The sequence below is a fragment of the Oryx dammah genome, unplaced genomic scaffold (genome assembly GCF_014754425.2).
Source record: "Oryx dammah isolate SB20612 unplaced genomic scaffold, SCBI_Odam_1.1 HiC_scaffold_5, whole genome shotgun sequence".
Lineage (NCBI taxonomy): Eukaryota > Metazoa > Chordata > Mammalia > Artiodactyla > Bovidae > Oryx > Oryx dammah.
In genome coordinates this window covers 77,965,936-77,986,245 of record NW_024070189.1, presented here as the reverse complement: position 1 = coordinate 77,986,245, position 20,310 = coordinate 77,965,936, and the positions used below count along the sequence as shown (strand labels likewise).

The window sequence follows — 20,310 nt, the reverse complement described above, 5'->3', positions numbered from 1 at the left end:
TATGTGGAAGAACTAAGCAAGCTCTAAGGAGTTACACAAATCAGCTTGTTCTGCTCTATTCTGATGGTCAGACAGCTTCAAATGTATAAGCTCTATGTAACAGCCTTATACTACCTCTTTGGTCATCTTTAATTAACTTCCCTTCCTGTGGCAAACCAATCAGTCTTCTCTCCATGACACTCAGCTAACTTACTAACATATTTTGATACAGAAGAACATTAATTCAATGGGAATATCATAAATGAAATAAAACAGTAACAAAATAGTTGAAATCAAATAGCTCAGGAGGAATCTGAAACCATTCTTAAGCAAGGCAATTTCCCTTGGCTCTAAATCCTCAAGGGTTCCATCAAGACCTATAAAACAGAACCGTCTTCCTTTGTTCTTCTCCACCTCCCTTTCCTTCCTTTCATTTGGAGGAAGGTACTAAAAGGGCAGAAATGTAATGAATTTTTTTTTTTTTTTTGCTTGACAACATTCCAGTTTGATCCAAACTTTCTACATGTTTATGATACATCTCATGACTATAAATCTAGTGATATGCAAATGAATTTACTATTTAGAAAATATAAATGATAAGTGAATACAGACCCATTTTTTTAGGATGACATTTCACACACTGGAAGGTTAAACAAAAGGTTGTAAATGAAATAAGATGCACTAAAGAAACCTGATTTTACAAACACTACACATACATTAACTAACAATAAACTTCCAAGTGAAAATAATCAGACTGAAAAGTTCAAAGAAAAAAAGACAAAGATATATTATTTTGGATATTTTCAAGTTCCAATTAAAAAATACTGTCAAGCTTCAGTGCTGAAATTTAAATGGAAACATAATATTAGGCAACAAAAATGTTTTTTATTCCCATCATAGATTAAATATTACTGAGATACTCTTAGGGTGCAGCAACAAGAAAATGAAAAAAATTTATTCTGGTAAAAACCTTAAATTATTTTTTTAAACTCTCAAGAGAAAACAAATACATTCTACCATATTTTTATACAATATAACTATTCTATTTAACATGTCATTATTTTGTCAGAAACATATACACCAAGTAAAAAAGTATTATAGAACTAAATTTTTTTCCTCTCTATGAATGAATGCTATGAAGTAAGAATATTTACTGTAGAATCAGGTAGAATCAAAATAAAGAAGCTGTAAAATCATGCTCCTGACTTTTTGGTGTTGCTTTCCTGACAAGGACCATAACAAAAACAAATGTTCCCTTTCCTCAAACATACAACAAGCTTTCATTTTCTGGCCTTCTTATGATAAAATGTTTTAAAATTCTAATGTCTAATATCAATTAATTGCAGAGAAATGAGTACTAGTGTACATAAATGTGGAGTTAAGAGTATTTTTTTTTCCTTAAAGCTGTAATAGGAAAACTGCCATTTATAGTTGTAGATTCCAACACATCTCTTCTAGTAATCAATAAAACAAGCAGGCAGAAAGTCAGTAAAGCTGTAAATCATCTGTACAACACCATCAATCAGTTTGACTTAAATGACATTTACAGGACACTGATCTCAATATAATAATATTGCTTTCAAGTGCACATGAAATATTCACCAAGATAAGCCATACTCTGAACAAATAACATAAATACTAAAGTTAAAAGAATAACAATCATGAAAACTATGCTCATGGATCATAAAGAAAACAGAAAGGTACTTCAAACCCTCTAACTGTTCAGAAATTAAACAATATCCATCTAATCAAACCATAGGTTAAAGGTGAAGTTTTAAGGGAAATTTAAAACATTTTAAAATCAAAGAAAATAAAATACAATATATCATATTTATAAGATGTAGCTAAAGCAGTGCTTAGAGGGAATTTTATTGCATTAAATGTTTATATTCAAAGAAAAAAAAAGAAATGTCTAAATTAGTAATTTAAGCTTCTAAATTAAGAAATGAGAGGAAAGAGCAAGTACACAGAAATCCAAGAGGAAGAAATAATACAGATTACAGCAAACGTGAATAAAAGTGAAAACAGAAAATCAGTTAATTCAAACGTGAATAAAACTGAAAACAGAAAATCAGTTAACAAAAATCAGTTAATTCAAAACTGTTCCCTGGTGGAACTGGTATGTAGGCTTCAGCAAAATGGGCAGAAATGAAAAAGAGGGAAAAGCAAGAAGCAAGTATAGCAAACGCAAGGGGCAGAAGATCTGTGTAAAAGTCCACGTAAGTAACTGTGAACCTAACAGTGGTGTACTCTTACTTAGCTCACTTCTTACTTCCTGAGCTTCAATTTCCTTACTTATAAAAAGGGGGTAGAAGTAATTTCCACAGGATAAATGCAGAGATTAAATATTTATAAAAACTAGTATTTGGAAAAAATAAAAAATCTTTGTTCTAAATAATAAGATTAACAGACTAATTGCAGTCTAGCACACAAATGCCACATTAACTTCAACATACCTTTTAAGGTCTCTGGAGGTGTGATATAAGAATAAAGTAAAATTAATTAATTATAAAAAATTTTTTGGTAGCAACAGTAGAGCTCAAATAGGGAAAATCATCACACACTAACAGTAACTGGTTTATTCAAGGAAAAAAAGTTAAAAGAAAAAATGAGGTCAAGAATATAAACATGGAACTATTCCCAAAAGAAATATAACTTACTGCAAAATTACCTTTTTGCAGATTTTTTCAAAGTTGATATCTTCACCAAGAGCAGATTTAGTTACTACATCAGGTTTCAACTCCTGTAAAACAGTAAACTAATTTTAGTTATGAGCCTAACTTTAAACTGTCATTATATTATGAGTTGAATTTCTTCCTGTGTTTTGCTTTCAAGGACTCTGTTATTTAAAGAAATGATTACTTATTTTAATGATATTTTAGGACACTGGAAATTCTATCAATTTATAAAGAAAAGCCCATATTTACAGAGAAATACTTAATTTTAATCCTTGATATAAAAAAAATCTAAACCACAAATATTTTTCTACTCTGGAAAGGATTAATCTTTCATTTTAGAAAACTAAGAAACACAGACACAAAGAAAAGTAAAAAAAATTACTGGCAGTGTTTACATAATTATAATTTTATTATATATCCTTCTACAAGCTTCTTTCAGAGTTTAAGTTTGATATGCATTCCACTAAGGAATCATCAGTACCAAAATCAGACTGATTCTATTCTGTCCAATTGAAGATGGAGAAGCTCTATACAGTCAGGAAAAACAAGACCTGGAGCTAACTGTGGCTAAGATCATCAGCTCCTTATTGTAAAATTCAGGCTCAAATTGAAGAAAGCAGGGAAAACCACAACCTCATTCAGGTATGACTTAAATTGCTTATGCTTATACAGTGGAGGTAATGTACAGATTCAAGGGACTAGATCTGGTAGACAGAGTGTATGAAGAACTATGGACGGAGGTTCATAACATTGAACAGGAGGCGATGGCCAAAATCATCCCCAAGAAAAAAGAAATTCAAGAAGTCAAAGTGGTTGCCTGAGATAACCACTGAGAGATAAGAGAAGTGAAAGGCAAAGGAGAAAAGATATACCCAACTGAATGCAGAGTTCCAGAGAACAGCAAGGAGATGTAAGAAAGCCTTCTTAAGTGACCAATGCATGGCAACGCTGACTCAATGCACATTTTGAGCAAATGCCTGGAGATAGTGAAGAACAAGGAAGCCTGGCGTTCTGCAGTTCATGGGTCGCAAAGAGTTGGACACGACTTAGCGAATGAACAACAATAGCATAATTCAGTGTTTTGGGTCAATTCATTTTTAACTTAATTTTAAATATAACCATATCTCCTATGACATCATACAAAATTTTTAAATGGTGCTTAAGTAACACTGTATAAATAGAAATGCTATGCCATAACTAGATTTTGGTTCAGAACTATCCTAATTAGACACTGAGGAATTTAATAAATCAAGCAGTTCATTTGGTAATAAAATATAAATTGTGAAGTTATTCTTTCTTCCCTACAGTTTTATTCAGAAAAGATCAGGAACTGCCTTTCAGAAAAGACTCTTTGATATGTTATTCCAAATGGAGAGCAGCACCTCAAATGTTAGTATTCCTTTTAGAAGATAAGATGAAATCTAACTGACAGCCTTTCTCAATTCTTCTAAGAGTCAGCTATGCAGTCTACTTGTGAAATTCATGGTAAACCACCAAGACTTTCAAATTGTTCTCCAAATTCTAAATCTGTATCCATTCTGACTCAGTATATCTAATATACTTTTAAAGGAAGAAGTCTTAAGAAACCATTTTCACTATTCTTGGTTTCGATTTAGTAGTTCTAATGATAGATTATAATCTAGCCACAAAACTCAATTTACTCATATTGTAAGAATAAATTATCCTTCAAATTGATTATGAAAGCCAGTTGCAATAGCAAAATTCACTAGGGTCTAACAGATCAGTAATATAAGCTACAGGAAATAGTATAATTTTTTTTTTAATACAAGATCTGAAGTAATCTACAGTTTTCAAAGAATGCCTTGGATGATGGGAATTTTTTACTGCAGTAAATGGGATGGGAAGTTGTGGCTGTAGTACCTTACCTGACAATTCAGCTACTTTCTTCATTATAAATGAATGGCTTCCCATAAGAGTTTGAAAAGCATGAAAGATTGCAAGCTTTGTACATAAAACTCCAAAAAGCCCTCATTTAGGTAAAAAGTAGAGAACTCTAAAAGACAAGTGGTATTTAGAGGCTTCATGAAAGAGTTTCAACAATTTCAGCTTTCAGGCTAGCTATTCAGAAATTGACGTATAATCTAACTAGCATCTTGGGAACACTTCCACTTCAAGTACATGGGAAGAAGCTAGCTTGCACATGGTTAGGCAGTAAGCCATCTGGTCAAAAGGTCCGAGGAACTACATAAAAAAGTTGGGGAATAATTTATGCTTATGTTAATCTTGTCTTTCATTTTCTTGATGGGAAAATGAAATGAAAAACCTAGAGTATAAGTTTTTCAAGGGTGAGAATGGTTTCTTATTCATCTCTGAGTATCTGATCCTAGTACAATGACACATTTATTCAATAGAAATGGACCAGGGCGAAGACATTTAAAATGCTTATTCCTCAGTGAGAGGTCAGTAAAGTCTCTTATCAACAGAAAAGTCAAATTCAGAATTTCCAAAGAATTTTTAGATGCCAATGTGGGCTTTTTCTTTAGAAAAGCAAAGCAAAGACAAATACTAGAAAAAACTACAAGGACCCACTAGGATATTTGTTTCAAAGTAGAACATTACTGCTCAAAAGTATTCTACACTACCTTAATTTTTAGGTATAGCAGAAAAAGGCTAAATACTACTTAAGAACTCACTGAAACATATAGATATATCGTGAATGGCCAGGAAACCACATTAGCTAATAAGCCAGGCAGGTGCCATAAAAGATAAGACTGCTCTTTCTGAGAAAAGACTTCATACCAACTCAAAAATTAAGATTCATTTCCAGACCCAGGAAAAGACACTTTTACACAACAGCTCTGTTCCTATTCCAAAGACATTATACATACTCAGTGTAGAAAGGTCATATGATCCCCTCATGCACTAGACTTAAACATAGTGTTAGTCACTCAATTGTGTCCAACTCTTTGCAACCCATGAACTGTAGTCCACCAGGCTCCTCTGTCCATAGCATTCTCCAGGCAAGAAGATTGTGCCATTCCCTTTTCCAGGAGATCTTTCTGACACAGGGATCAAACTCGGGTCTCATGCATTGCAGGCGGATTCGTCAATGTCTGAGCCACCAGGGAAGCCCTCAACATGGTTAAGAAAATACCAGTAAAAATGTGAAAGAAAAGACATCAGTTCAGTGCTTATGTGATTATTTTACACTATGCCATTTATAGTATTTGGGGTTAATGATAAGTAAAATGACTAAGACAGGAACACTTAGCTTTCTTTTATATAAAAACTAATTCTAGTATCTTTTTTCAGATAAAAGTATTTTTCTTAAATTTTAGAGCTTTCTCTACTTTAAGTTGAATTTAACCATTTCAAATAATTCTGCAACTTTAAATGCAGAACAAGATGCATTATTACAGATGGTAATTTGCAAATTTTATACCAAAGTCATACATTATGGACTCGGGGGGAAAAAAAAATGCCTAGGTATATTTCAACTTATGAAAAGAAAATGTTGAACACTTTTAAATCAAAGAAATTTTAAATATGACCCAAGCACATTAAAAGGGAAAAAGAATGACAATATTAAAATGTAAAACTAATCTCAATTAGAAAACTATTGATCGAGAAAAAACAATGGGAAAATGAGGATATCGGAACTATGTAACAGGTGTTAAATACTGAATACTTCACTAAACAAGTTTAAAATGAGTGAGAGACTAACATTATACTAGACAAGTAAAGCCAGCAATTTTACACAATTGTACAAAAATGCTGCAAAAATTTTTTACTAAAAAAGATGTCAAATTTATCATAAGTGCTTGAGAAATTAAAAATATCAATAATTTGCTAATCAAATGCTAAATGAACTTAAGCTTCTGAAACTGGGCCTAAGTAATTTTTCCTCCATAGATTACCTTAATGTTCACTTCCTTAATTTCCTTAATGTTCATCTTCTGACTTGTAAGCTTATTCATTAGTAAGCAGGGCTTGTTTTGACTTGTATAAGACACACATTCTTTTGTTTTTTGACTTTCAATTCAGCTTTGTTTTCTAGCATCAGCATAACTTGTTTCTTTTATTTCAGGTTTCAAATAGTTATGATTATCTAAGCCTTCTTAAAGATGAAATAAAGCATTAACTACTTTACAACATATGAGTTACTACTCTGTTTATAAAACATCAGAATTATAAGGGACTCCAGCTATGACATAATTCTCCACCTGTGCAGGAAAGGGTTAAATCAGCAGGCCTGGGCTGCTCCAACTGCACATTCCTGAGAAGGCCTAACTTCTTCAGGACTGGCCTTTGGCCAGTTCCTAGGAATTAAGTTCTGAGCCCTTGGGCCACAGGCTTACCAAGTTGATCAGGTAGTTTGTCCTAGTAATGTGATTTATGATGACTATGTCTTCACTCTGGGGAGCTGGAGTCTGCATAGTAGAGAGGAGTCATGCAGGTGATTCATGTCTATGTGACTGGCTCCCAATAAAACCCCTGACACCAAGGCTCAAGTGAGCTTCCCTGGTAGGCAACGCTTTGCAAGTGTTCTCATACATTTCTGCTAGGAGTGTGTCCATGCAACCACACTATACCGGCTGAGGGCATCTACAGGCTTCTGCCTGATTTTTTCCTAGACTTCCCTCATGGGCCTCTTCCTTTTGCTGATTTTAATCTGTATCCTTGAGTATAAATAAACTGTTATTCTGAGTATAAAAGCTGTTTTTTTTTTTTTTCCTGAGTCCTGTGAATCCTTCCAGTGAATCATTCAACCTTGGGGACCCTCAACCATTCAATTTTAAAAAGAGAAAATGAGAAGCCAATAAAGTTTAAGAAACTCATTAATTTAAACTACCATTGCTCAAGTTTCTCACATTAAAGATAGCCATTCACTAATAACCAGACCCAGCAGAATATTTCAGTTCCTTATTCCACAGTGCCAGATGCTATGGCTTTGCTTATACTCAAAAGAGCAAACTCAGTGGGAATTAGCTAATCTCAAAGTTTGATTATTTGGCTATCTCCTTGTCTTTGTTTCTCTCCAAAGGCTTTCGTTTGAACAAATGAATATACCAACTCATAACTAAACATAAAACTAGTGTAATGTTGTCTCTGGCTGAGTGGGGAAAGTACGTTTGCAACCAAACTATTCTATAGCAGGCTGTGGAGAGGGACACTAAGACAAAAAATAACTTGAAGGCATTAATCAAGCTGATGCTTTTAATTCCAAGAGACTCTCATTAAGGTTGGGCTTCTAATGTAATAAAATATAAAACATGTTTATACTTTCCAAAATGTGATTAAAACTAGAACATGATATCTTAGATTATGAGGGGTTAATCTCTAATACAGGGACTTACAAGGTGCCAAGAAAAGTCTGGATTCTTGGACATATTTTTTGTCTATTTGGAAATGAAGCAATAAATGCACTTCTCTGAAATAAAGAATCTGAAATAACTCGTGAGAGAGCTATTGACATCCAAATTCATGCTTTTCCACAGATGGGAATGTCATTATGGTTACCCTTCAGTGACAACAAAAACCCTATTTCCTAAATACTGTTCTACTGTCTCCTAAATACAGTACCAGATGGAACTTCAATAAGGTTATACTCTGTCATCATTTTGCCAAGGGATTTTTCCAAATAAAACACCTCTGTCTTCATCCTTCACCTATTCTTGTGTTATCTATGGCATTTAATGGCATCTCCAGCCTCTGCTACGCAGGTTAGACAGCTCAGAGTCATCTGAGACTGCGGGTCTCCTCGGCATGCCTCTGCTGTGCTCCCCATCCCCCTTTCCACTACTCTGATGTGGTGTCTGTTGAATTTAGTTCCCTCCTTTGGATTACCATTATTTTACCCACAGAATCAGAACTTCATTATGGATTGTGTGGGTTATAATAACGTAACGCAGTTTCCTGCCTCCACAACCAGTAATTCCAAGGACCATTATGTCACTGTCTTGAATACAGAAAGAAGCCCGAAACCTTTATTCTGGTGTTGAAATCCTTTCATTATCTGGTCTCGGTGCCTCTTTCTAACACTATAATACTCTTTTTCCATAAGCCTTATATGCATTCATTCAGCTTTACACAGAATTCCCTGAATAAGTTTCCTATTCTCCCACCCCAGTATCTTTGCTGTGTGCTTTAACAATTTTTATTGCAAAATGCCTTTCTCTAACCAGTCACCTAGCTTTCTCACTCTCTTTCTCCCCAATCAAGATCTATTAATGTTTCAACTCTGTTTCTGAGTGTCACTGAAATGAAGCAAGGCTTCTTAGAGACATGGCTGATTAGAATCTGAGGCAGAAAAAAGTATAATCCATGCAACATTTTGTTACGCCAGGAAAGAAAATTGGGTTCTCTCAAAAACTCATAAAAGGCAGCTTAGAAAGGATACTACTGGTCAAATTTGGGTGTCAGAAGAATAATGAGAGCAAAGAATTATAACCACACTGACCATATAATTAGCTGTTTAAACCAGTACCCATTTGAGAGTGAAATGAGGCTCTATTAAAAATAATGCTGGGACAAGTGATGATTACCACACCACGAGGGAAATCTAGTCATACAGCCACCCTAATCATAAAACTTGCCAATCTTTGCTATCTCCAAATGCTCTTTCTCTCTTAAAGCCACTTCAAGCAGACTTTGAACACAAATATCCCCATCAGTCTCTCCTGTCCTCACTAATCTCCACACTGCTAAATCTACTGAGCAGACCTCAGCACTCCTCTTACTTGAGGAGCATCAGGTGTATGTTAAGCGCCTAGAAAAGGGCATGTCATTTGGTAAGTGTTCAGAAATACTTGTTAACAGAATAGATACTGAAGTTATTTTTACCTATTAGGCATTATAAATTGTTAAGCTAAGTATCTGTTATCTCAGTATTGGGTATAATATACACCAGACCTGCTAGTAAACACTGCTCCTGCTCAGGAGCTGAATGAACTACAAGAGAGTACACTTATAACCATGTCTTTCATTCACATTTGTTATTTTTTAATTTTCTAAGTTAAAAACAAAAAACCCCATGAATCTTTATCCACGACTACACTGAGATGTGAATCTACATCATTATCACAGATAACATAACTTCATTTAGGCAAACTAGTAAAATACTCTAAAAACTTTATAACTCTTGATCCTACAAGTACTTCCTTTTTTTTCAAATAATAAGGCACAATAAAGCCATATAAATTTAAGTCTCCATTCTGTAACCTGTGAAGTTACAGTCAGTCACTTTTTAAGAGTCAGTTTCATATTACAGGAAGTTTTTCTTGAGTCCTCAAAGCAGTAGTAAGTGGTGCTCCTCCAATACATCTACCAGGAGATGTACTGTATTCTAGTGTATTGTATGCAATACACTGTACTGAAACTGTTTACATGTCCATGTCTCTCATCAGACTACAAGCTTCTCAAGGGCAAATGCCATACTGATTTCTCTATACCTGTAAATTAGCACAGTATTTGGCATACAAAGTACAGACCTAGTACATTTTTGTTGAGCTGAAGTAAAGTACTTTGGCCATCTGGATGGTTCTGAAGTCATTATAAAAATGTGCAAACTCTTCAGGCAAAGTACAGTTCTAAACATACCAGGTAAAACTTTCATTTTTTGGATCCTACAGTACAAAGTAAAAGAATAAGAATGATTTCTGCACTAGTCTAAAGTCATAATGCAACATGGACAATGATAATGGACTGTGTGGTATGCTACATCTCCAAAAGACCTCTGGTTCAGGAACTCTCTGTCATTGAATAGTTTTGGCCTACCTTAAAAAAAATGGTATTGAAGACAATGGCTATCTCGAATAATAATTCATCCATGCAAATTATATGGAGTAAAAGACTACAGACATTCAAAATCTTGAAAAATTAAAAGTACTATACTAGGAACATTGATGTGGCATATTTTATTTAATCCCTATAGCAAATAGTTCAGACAGGAATTATTTCAAATTTTAAGGTGAAGAAATAGACTCAAGGACACAAATTAGTTAATGGTACAAAAACAGTGTCAATCCAACTTGTTAAAAATTGCAGGAAATAATGCAAATGGCTTTATTCTTATTCACTGTTAGAATTACACCCTTCCGCATTTTAAAAGTTATCAACTTACTGTTGATTTTAGTTCAACTTTTGAAATTCAAATTCTTAAATCCAAAATTCTTCAATAATAAAATCTCAAACATTAGCATTAGATGGAAAATATGAAAAAGAAAAAAAACATTACCAAACAACTTTGATAGAGATCTATCTTCATTCTGATTAGAAAAATTTAATGGTGCTTTGCTATTATCTCTTCAAATATCTGTTTATAATAGATGTGCACATTAACATCTGAAACATGTTACTATTGTGCAGAATATCAGGTGCTGTTTAAAAATACAAATAACCAGAAAGAGTAGAGTTTAGTTTTTAAAATAACACATAAATGACCTAACATAACACAAGGGAAGATGTACTAAAATATAGACTGTTAAAAACTATCACTTAAGAACTATACATATGAAGATGAAGTAGCAGGGCAATTTCTCCTCAGTGTTGTAGCTCTCAATGGTGGGAAAATAAAAAGATACTCAAATTACTGGGAACCTTTCTCAAATTGGCCAAACCTCCCATCCATTATGATATGCATCCCAGGCATGAATCTTTGTGCATTTATCCCCTGCCTCCCCCAGTAAAGCCACTGTGATAGAGGATGGTGAAGGCTGTGAAAATGATTTACTCTAGTTTTGTAAAGAGCATGTCAGAGGTGGTGAATTCTGCCTTGTTATCAAATAAAGCCCATGAAACTTAAAAACATGACAGTGTACAAAGTCTGTGGAGGAGATGCAAAGCTGACTGTAATATGCAGACAAAAAGGATCAGGAAGAGAAAGACCAACTGATAAAAACCTTTTACTACCCACAAGGAATTAGATCTGGTCTGGTAGACAACAGGAAAAGCTAACTTAGGTTGCTTATTATGAGAATGATATAACAAAACAAAGTAGGTTTACTACTGGAAAATTTTACCAATTTCAGGTTTTTGCTGGCAGCCAGTTCAAAGCATTACTAAAGATCAACAAATAGTACAGTACCCTCCCCTTATCTGTGGCTTTGGTTTCTGTGGTTTCAGTTACCCACAGTAAATGGCAGTTCAAAAATAAAAAATTCCATAAATAAACAATTCATAAATCTTAAATCCTGAGCCGTAACTCTGAATAGGGTGATGAAACCTTGTGCTATTCTGATCTGTCCTGCCTGGTACATCAATCATCCGTTTGCCCAGGTTTCAAGCTCATTAGTCATTCAGAAGCCATTTCCTATCAGACTGACTGCTGAGGTATCACAGAGCCTTGGAGTAGTGACACTGGCAATTTGGATATGCTAAAGAGAAGCAGTAAAGTGCTTTCTTTAAGTGAAAATGTACAAGTTCTTGATAATAATAATAATAAATCCTGTATTGAGGTTGGTAAGATCCATAGTAAGAACAAATTTTCCATCCATGAAATTATGATGGAAAAAAAAAAAAAAGAAATTCAAGCTAGTTTTGCTGCTGAGCCTCAAACTGCAAAAATCATGGATAAGTGCCTAGTTAAAATGGAAAAGGCATTAAATTTGTGGATGGACAACAGGAACACAAAACACATTTCAAGTGACAGCCGTGGGCTGCACCAGAAAGCACTGAGCCTACAGGAAGACTTACTGAAACAGGTGACACTAGCTTTACTGCAAGTAAGGGACAATTACACAGATTCAGTAACAGGTTTGGACTGAAAAATGTAAAAATTACTGGAAAGCTGCATTTGCCAATCAAGAAGCCTCTGCCACATTTTTGGCAGAGTTGAAGAGGTTGATAAAGGAGAGAGATCAACTTTTATTACAGTCTACTTTAAAATTGTTCCATTTTATTATTAGTTACTATTAATCTCTTACGGCACCTAATCTGTAAACTAAGCTTTACTGCAGGTATTTACATTTAGGAAAACATACAATATTTATAGGATTGGTTTGAAACTGTTAAGTCACTCAGTCATGCCCAACTCTTTGCAACACCATGGACTGCAGCCCGCCAGGCTCCTCTGTCCATGAAATTTTCCAAGCAAGATTACTGGAGTGGATAGCTGTTCCCTTCTCCAGGGGATCTCCCCAACACAGGGATCAAATCTGGGTCACCTGCATTGCAGGCAGATTCTTTACCATACTAGCCAGCAGGGAAGTCCATAAGATTGGATATCATCTGCCATTTTAGGCATCTACTGAATTGATGCTATTGAACTGTGGTGTTGGAGAAAACTCTTGAGAGTCCCTTGGACTGCAAGGAGATCCAACCAGTCCATTCTGAAGGAGATCAGCCCTGGGATTTCTTTGGAAGGAATGATGCTAAAGCTGAAACTCCAGTACTTTGGCCACCTCATGTGAAGAGTTGACTCATTGGAAAAGACTTTGATGCTGGGAGGGATTGGGGGCAGGAGGAGAAGGGGACGACAGAGGATGAGATGGCTGGATGGCATCACGGACATGATGGACCTGAGTTTTAGTGAACTCTGGGAGTTGGGACAGACAGGGAGGCCTGGTGTGCTGCGATTCATGGGGTCGCAAACAGTTGGACACGACTGAGCGACTGAACTGAACTGACGGTCTTGGGATGTGTGCACATAAAGGACTATTATACTGCCTGACTTTACTTCCAACTTGACTTTCATTCATGTTTAAAGTTGAAGTTTTGTATTTTAAAAACAGAATTCATCTTTCAACTATAAATTATTTTCATCAAGATATGAAAATAATTAGACATGAAAATAATTATATATGAAAAATAATTACGATTTCAGTGTGCTAAAAACAACTTGTACAATTTGACAGTCCAAACATTTGCATTTCACTTAAAAATAGTAACTAAGCATAAACATCATCAAATAATCTAGTCAAATGAAACTCTAAAACCACCTTATCGCTCACAATAGAAACACTTTTTAGAAAACAGAATAGGACATTTTTATCCTCCTTTCCCCTGATCTAAACTGTTCTTGGCACATAAAATGACTCACTTCTGTCATGTTCAAAGAGGCAGGCAGACAAAATGAGATAAGAGTAATTATTTCAACCCAGAGACTGTACACAGAACACTTTTGCATTCTAAAATAAGTCAGAGTAAAGAGATTTTTTTCATTCTAGAGATTCTCTTCTAACAAAATGGCTGGCTTTGGGGATAAAAGTTAACCATTTTTGAGTGGAATCCAAACATTTGTTTAAATGGGCATTATTTCGTGGCAAGTTTATAGGGAGTAAACAAAATACTTAAATACCATATTTAGAATAACATGTTGAGAATAAGAACAATTAGAGAAGGTGAGATAATATATAGGTATTATTTTTTATTATTTAGTATGTATGTCAAAAAGAGGACAAAATTATAGCTTGGTATGAATATATTAAATGCACTTTACTCCTGAATTTTTTTAATCTACATACCTCTGCAACTTTAGATTTCTTAACCCAACAACAAAGAGTTAAGGAAACAAAGAAACAAACAAAACCTCAAATTTAATGAATAATTATATAAGCTCATAGCAAATATCCCCCACAGTGTAGCACCTAGAAAATGCATCAAAAGGCAGGAAATTGTTAGGGAAATTGTATTAGGTGCCTGAGGCAGTCTTTCCCTGTAATTTTAGAATTATGACTAAGATATAGGGATGTTCTAAAAGGGTTATAGGCATGTGTTAAGAAAGAGAGCAATCTTTAACTGAAAGCATAAGGAACAATCTTTCAAAGTCTCTAGAAAGTCACATTATTTGTTACTGTAAGTTCAAATTCCTTCAAAGTATTTTCTCTAGAACCTTCAAATTTGAAGTAAACTTTTCCAAGGGCATATATGATAACAAAATACATACTCATTTCTTAATTATATTTCTAAGTGTTAATAGCTTAAGGAACCTGTATCAATAGGATGTTACATTCAAGTATGTTTTTAAAGTGAAAGTGAAAGTTGCTCAGTCATGTCTGACTTTTTGTGACCCCATGGACTATGGACTACTACTACAGTCCATGGAATTCTCCAGGCCAGAATACTGGAGTGGGTAGCATTTCCCTTCTCCAGAGGATCTTTGCAACCCAGGGACTGAACCCAGGACTTCCGCATTGCAAGCAGATTCTTTACCAGCTGAGCCACAAGGGAAATAAAGTGCCACACTGAGTAAGGAATAAAACTTTTTTGAAATATAATCACTGTTATCAGTACATAATCCCAAGGGAATTGATTATTTTGGTATTTAGCTTCCAGGCATTATTTCTAAATATTAAATTTACACACAAAAGCCTTTATGGATAACAAGATATTCTGTATCTTTAGGAGTCCCAACTATTCTAATTATACCAAATTAAAAATGAATACTATTTTTCAATTCAAAGGAGCAATGATGATACAGTATTTCACCAGTATTTTTACTTTTCTATTAAAAACACACTGCAAAAGCACATTTATCATACCTTTATCAATCTTGATAAAAAACTGTGTACTTAATTCTTAAGTTAAGAGAGGTTAGGTTAGTAGAGTGTTAAGAACACAGGTTACTGATATAGATAGATATAGACTGAAAAACCCTGGGCAAAGCAATTAACACTTAAATCCCTAGTTTCCATCTCATTAAAATGGGGTTAAACAGGAACCTTTATGAGTTTATAAGAAGATTACAAATAATACATGTAGACTATAGCAAAAAATGTGACATAGAGCAAGTGCTAAATAATAACTAAAATTATTAAGCTATTTAAGAGCAGTATCCTTATATCTGAAATTGAGCTTCACAGTGCTATAAATAATATGTAAATCTTGGATGTGAAGTTGTTACACGAAACACTATCCTTGCTGTCTAATTGGGGTTCAATTAACTACTATCAAGGAAATCACATCAATTTGAAAAATCAGTAATTTTTAAATTAAATTATCCCAAGAAACATTCCTCAATTAATTACTAGCTAAAAGCAATCTTTTGCTCTTCCATAATTTTCAAAGACCCTATCATAACTTGGAGGTACTTGCAGATCTATATGCTTTGTTCTTATGCTCTATTTCTCTAGTCTACCTTTTTGAAAACAGAATCATATTTATTCTTCAGGTTCCAACTCAGTGCCACCCATTCTATAAGATCTTCCCTAAGTCCTAAAAGTAATTAAATAAATTGAACCGTTCTCTAGGTTCTTACAACTCTTTGACTATAACAGGGTATGGCATATATTAGAGAGACTAACATGCTTTTTCCCCAGTGTGCTCCCTGACGGCAGAAATCTATTAATCTACATATATAATAGGCTCTAATTTAAAAAACATTTAACCAACCTGAGTATATAATATGGAATTTGTAACAGCTGTACTGTAAATTCCTAATTGTTTTTTTTTTTCTTTATACTTTCTTCTTTTCTGGTTGCAAATTTCATGGGTCTTAAAGATATATGATCATTAATAAACTAGGATGCTACCTTAGATTGTGATTAACAGAAGAAAACTATAGTTACTGATTCACTACAACCAAAATTCATAAGTTCTACTATATTTTAATATACCGAGTTTCAACAAAAATCAATAATTTTAAAAAGTGAGAATTTCTCTCTCAACCTCACTCATATATAAAATTAAAATGCCTTGCAAAGAGTTTAGTTTTTATAGAAGGGGAAAATAAAAGAGAACTATACATTCTCAATGCAAATTGCTAAAAAAAAACCCCACATTTTTAATTGAATTAATCACTACTCAGGATTATTTTTATTTCTTGGAAGACTACATAGTTTACATAATTTAGTGGCAGGTAGAGAAAAAAATAAAATTCTTCACAGGCAAGAAAAACAAAGTTTCTCTTGTCACAAAATACTAATTGAACAGCAAACCATTAACATGAGGTATTCTAACACAGAAAAAAATACAGAGAGAGCTTCCATTACAATAGAAATCTAGCAACATAAAATATATGTTCAAAGTAAGGAATTTAAATGTTTAAAAATAATGTCTCCATTTAACCCAAAATTCAGGTGATATCCCAAGATGAATAGAAAGAACCTCATTAAAAGAAAAGTTATTTACTATCCTTATTGCTGCTTTCCTCTGGGGCCCTTTGTCTCCCACTGGGTATTTCCAACAAAATATGCTGCAATATTTGCTCCTTTTCTCAATCACTGCATTATTCCATACTGGAATTAGGACAGTAGTATTGGTTGTCCAAATTTTTTAAAATTAATAGTTGAAAGGGGCTTTGGATACTTTCACAGTTAGTTGGAATGTCATGCCAAGGTTGTAAGTTCAAATTTCCAGAATTACAAAATTTAAAAAATCAAATGAGAACAAAACAGAAAAAACAACAATATACATTCTGGGGGAAAAAAACCTCATATGATACTCCTTCCTTCCTACCCCTAAATCCTGTTTACACACTAAGTAGCCTTTGAACTGGATTGAAGCAATTCCAAAGTCAGTCTTTCCTTTTAAAATTCAGTGTATATAATGACTCAGTAAGTGGTAACAGTACTTCATCAATTTTACCAACAAGGACCTGTACCTTTTCGTTTTCAAATAAAAGCAAGGAGTTTAAAAAGCAGCGAATGGATACCATTTTTATTTGCTACAACTGCTTTTATTTAAAACACAAAAATACTTTAAGGCCACCACAGACTTGACATAACCTCTTTAATATCAAAGCAGCTTACAATGAAAACCATGACTCCTACATATTAAAAAATGCAACACTGCTAAGGATTTCAGGAATATGAACTATTCAAAATACTGGCTTCAAGCTGCAGGATCCACATGCCAAGAAAGCAAACTGGAATTCCAATGTGATGATCTGTTACTAAATGATGTTGTAAGAGTGTGAGGAGAGTGGTATACACTGGTCCCTTGCCCTTTTAAAATACCACTATGACTTCCTGTTTATCATTTCAAATGTCACAAGCTGAGTACAGGAGGATATTAAATCAGGGAATCCTGCTCTGCCTTCAGAACCAATAAAAGTTCTCCCTTAAAAAAAACAAAACTGATTTAGAAGTTAAATGGTCTTAAGAATGCTGCTTAAGCTGGCTATAAAATGAAGAGCCTATTCATTCTTTGGTTTCTGAAAATTAACATTAAAACCAACAAACAAAAACATACTATCCTAAGTTGACAATTTTTATTGAGGATCTTTAAAGTTACCTAAAGGTTTAAAAAATTATTTATTACTTGATTTCTATAATGCATTAGAGAAAAATAATCTAAATGAAAAGTACAGATTTATAAGAGACTTACAGGTCATAGTGCTGAACCTGTAACTATAGAAGACCATAACGTGGGTTATGCTTCCAAGAAACAGAAACATTATGCCTCTTTCATACTTGGACCAGTGTTTGCAGGTTCTAGGTTTCAGACATAAAGGTGGAAACATTTCAAATTTTTGAGATTTTAATATCATTTACAAAAAGAAACAAGACAGGGAAGGGGAAGAATAGAAGGCATGCTTAGGATGACATGAGCAAGAACAAAATCCCTTCTGGTTCTATCAGCACAATTCTGCAAGGTATTCTAGAGTCTAGAATTGAGGCAACTTGAAAAATTCATTAATGATTATGATCTAATAGGTGAGTTTACACTTTACAAATAATATTGCTAATTTTGAAAACAAGAACAACAGTATCAATATAAACACTTAGTTCATCACTCCATTCTCTTGAAACAGTTTCTTCACTTGGTTTCCTAGATACCATACTCTCTTGGTTCTCTTTCTCCTTCACTATCTACACTTTCTCAGTCTATTTATTCTCTCTCTCTAAGATCTAAACTTGCAGTGTTGTGGGGTGCTCAGTCCTCTTTAGCAATTTACAATTACTTTGAACTTTGGCTACTTCCACTTCTGGGAATGACAGACCACGGTACTAGCAGATAACATGATTAACCTTTCCTTCAAAAAGCAAAATAAGGCAAAAATGAAAACTGGGCACACTACAAAAAACCTCTGAAGGTAAAGCAGGGTAAATGAAAGAAGGCAGACCCTGACGCAGTGTCAAAGCGCACTAGGAATACAGATGGAAAGCTGTACAAATAAGTCACCATCTCTTCAGAATGTAACCTAAAACTAACTGCATTTTTCATGGTTCAGGAGCAGTGGCCAAGGACCACATGGAACAGTGAAGCCTGGGTACATTACCCGCTGAGAGAGCAGGGGAAACACAGAAGAAACGGAACCATACAAGCGGTTCTGAAACTTGAACAATTCATCAAAGAAACAGATTCAGTTCATCTCACCAAAAGGCAAAAGATCTGAACTGAAGCTAAAGGTGCTATCCAAGAAACACTGTTTGAAATTCAAGTGAAAGTGAAAGTCGCTGAGTCATGTCCAACTCTGTGACCCCATGGGTTATACAATTCATGGAATTCTCCAGGCCAGAATACTGGAAAGGGTAGCCTTTCCCTTCTCCAGGGGATCTTTGCAACCCCCCCCCCAGGGATCGAACCCAGGACTCTCGCATGGCAGGCAAAATCTTTACCAGCTGAGCCACAGTTTGAAATAAAAGCCTACTCCAAAAGTTAACTGAAAAAGCCACCATTCACTGGAGAAGAATAACCAAACCCTGAATCTCTATTGTTTAATCTTCGTAAAGTTCAGAGTACAATTCAAAATTAGCCAGCATATGGTACTTCCCTGGCAGTCCAGTGGTTAGGACTCCATGCTTCCACTGCAGGGGGCATGGGTTCGATCCCTGATAAGGAACTAAAGATACTGCAGCATACTGCACAGCGCAGCCACAAACAAAACAAAACAAAAAACCCCTCAAATTACTCAGCAGATGAAGAACCAACAAAAACAACCGTCTTTTCCTCTCCAAAAGCAAAAATTGCTATTATCCCTATCCTATGATGCTAAAAGTAGAGGCAATGGCACCCCACTCCAGTGCTCTTGCCTGGAAAATCCCATGGACGAAGGAGCCTGGTTGGCTGCACTCCATGGGGTCGCTAAGAGTCGGACACAACTGAGCGTCTTCACTTTCACTTCTCACTTTCATGCATTGGAGAAGGAAATGACAACCCACTCCAGTGTTCTTGCCTGGAGAATCCCAGGGACGGGGGAGCCTCGTGGGCTGCCGTCTACGGGGTCGCACAGAGTCAGACATGACTGAAGCAACTTAGCAGCAGCAATAGCAGGAGCATGATGCCCGCCCCCCCGCCCCCTCCAAAAAGAAAATCCTTTCAATGGATTAAAATCTTATGAGAGAAAAAAAAAAAAATCCCAGCACAGAAACAATAAAAACTGTTAACTGATTCAGTCACAGAACATCAGTCACTGGGTGAAAAGACCACAGGATATTCACATAGTCTCAAAGTTACCATCTTACAGATGAGTTAACAAATGCTAAAATAGAAAAAGGAGCCTTTAAAAGGGAGGAATCTGTCAGACAATATCTAAACCAAGTGTCTGGAACTCACCATTGCCAGTAAGGGATAAACATGTATGTGATACAATGTATTATTATTATTACACCATAACATTACAATTTTCGTTTAGTTTTGAAATATTTTCCAAAAAGTTAGAGGGAAATACAAACAAAAGGAAAAAAAAATTGCAAAAAAGGTGTATTTTTACAAATCAGAGAGGAAGAATTAAAACAGCTGCCTTGCCATCTGTTCACTTTTCTTCCCAGGAAGAAACTCAGGGAAAGATAGACGATGGAGTTTAATGTGT

General features: G+C 34.8%; 1 protein-coding gene across 1 annotated transcript in view; it reads right to left on the bottom strand.

Moving 5' to 3' along the window:
• Positions 1-20,310, bottom strand: part of SRFBP1 (serum response factor binding protein 1) — a 70,175-nt gene that overhangs the window by 29,593 nt on the left and 20,272 nt on the right. The window contains exon 4 of the mRNA XM_040241704.1: positions 2,651-2,722. Within this exon, the coding sequence (XP_040097638.1) occupies positions 2,651-2,722 (72 nt within the window). The remainder of the gene's footprint in view (positions 1-2,650; positions 2,723-20,310) is intronic.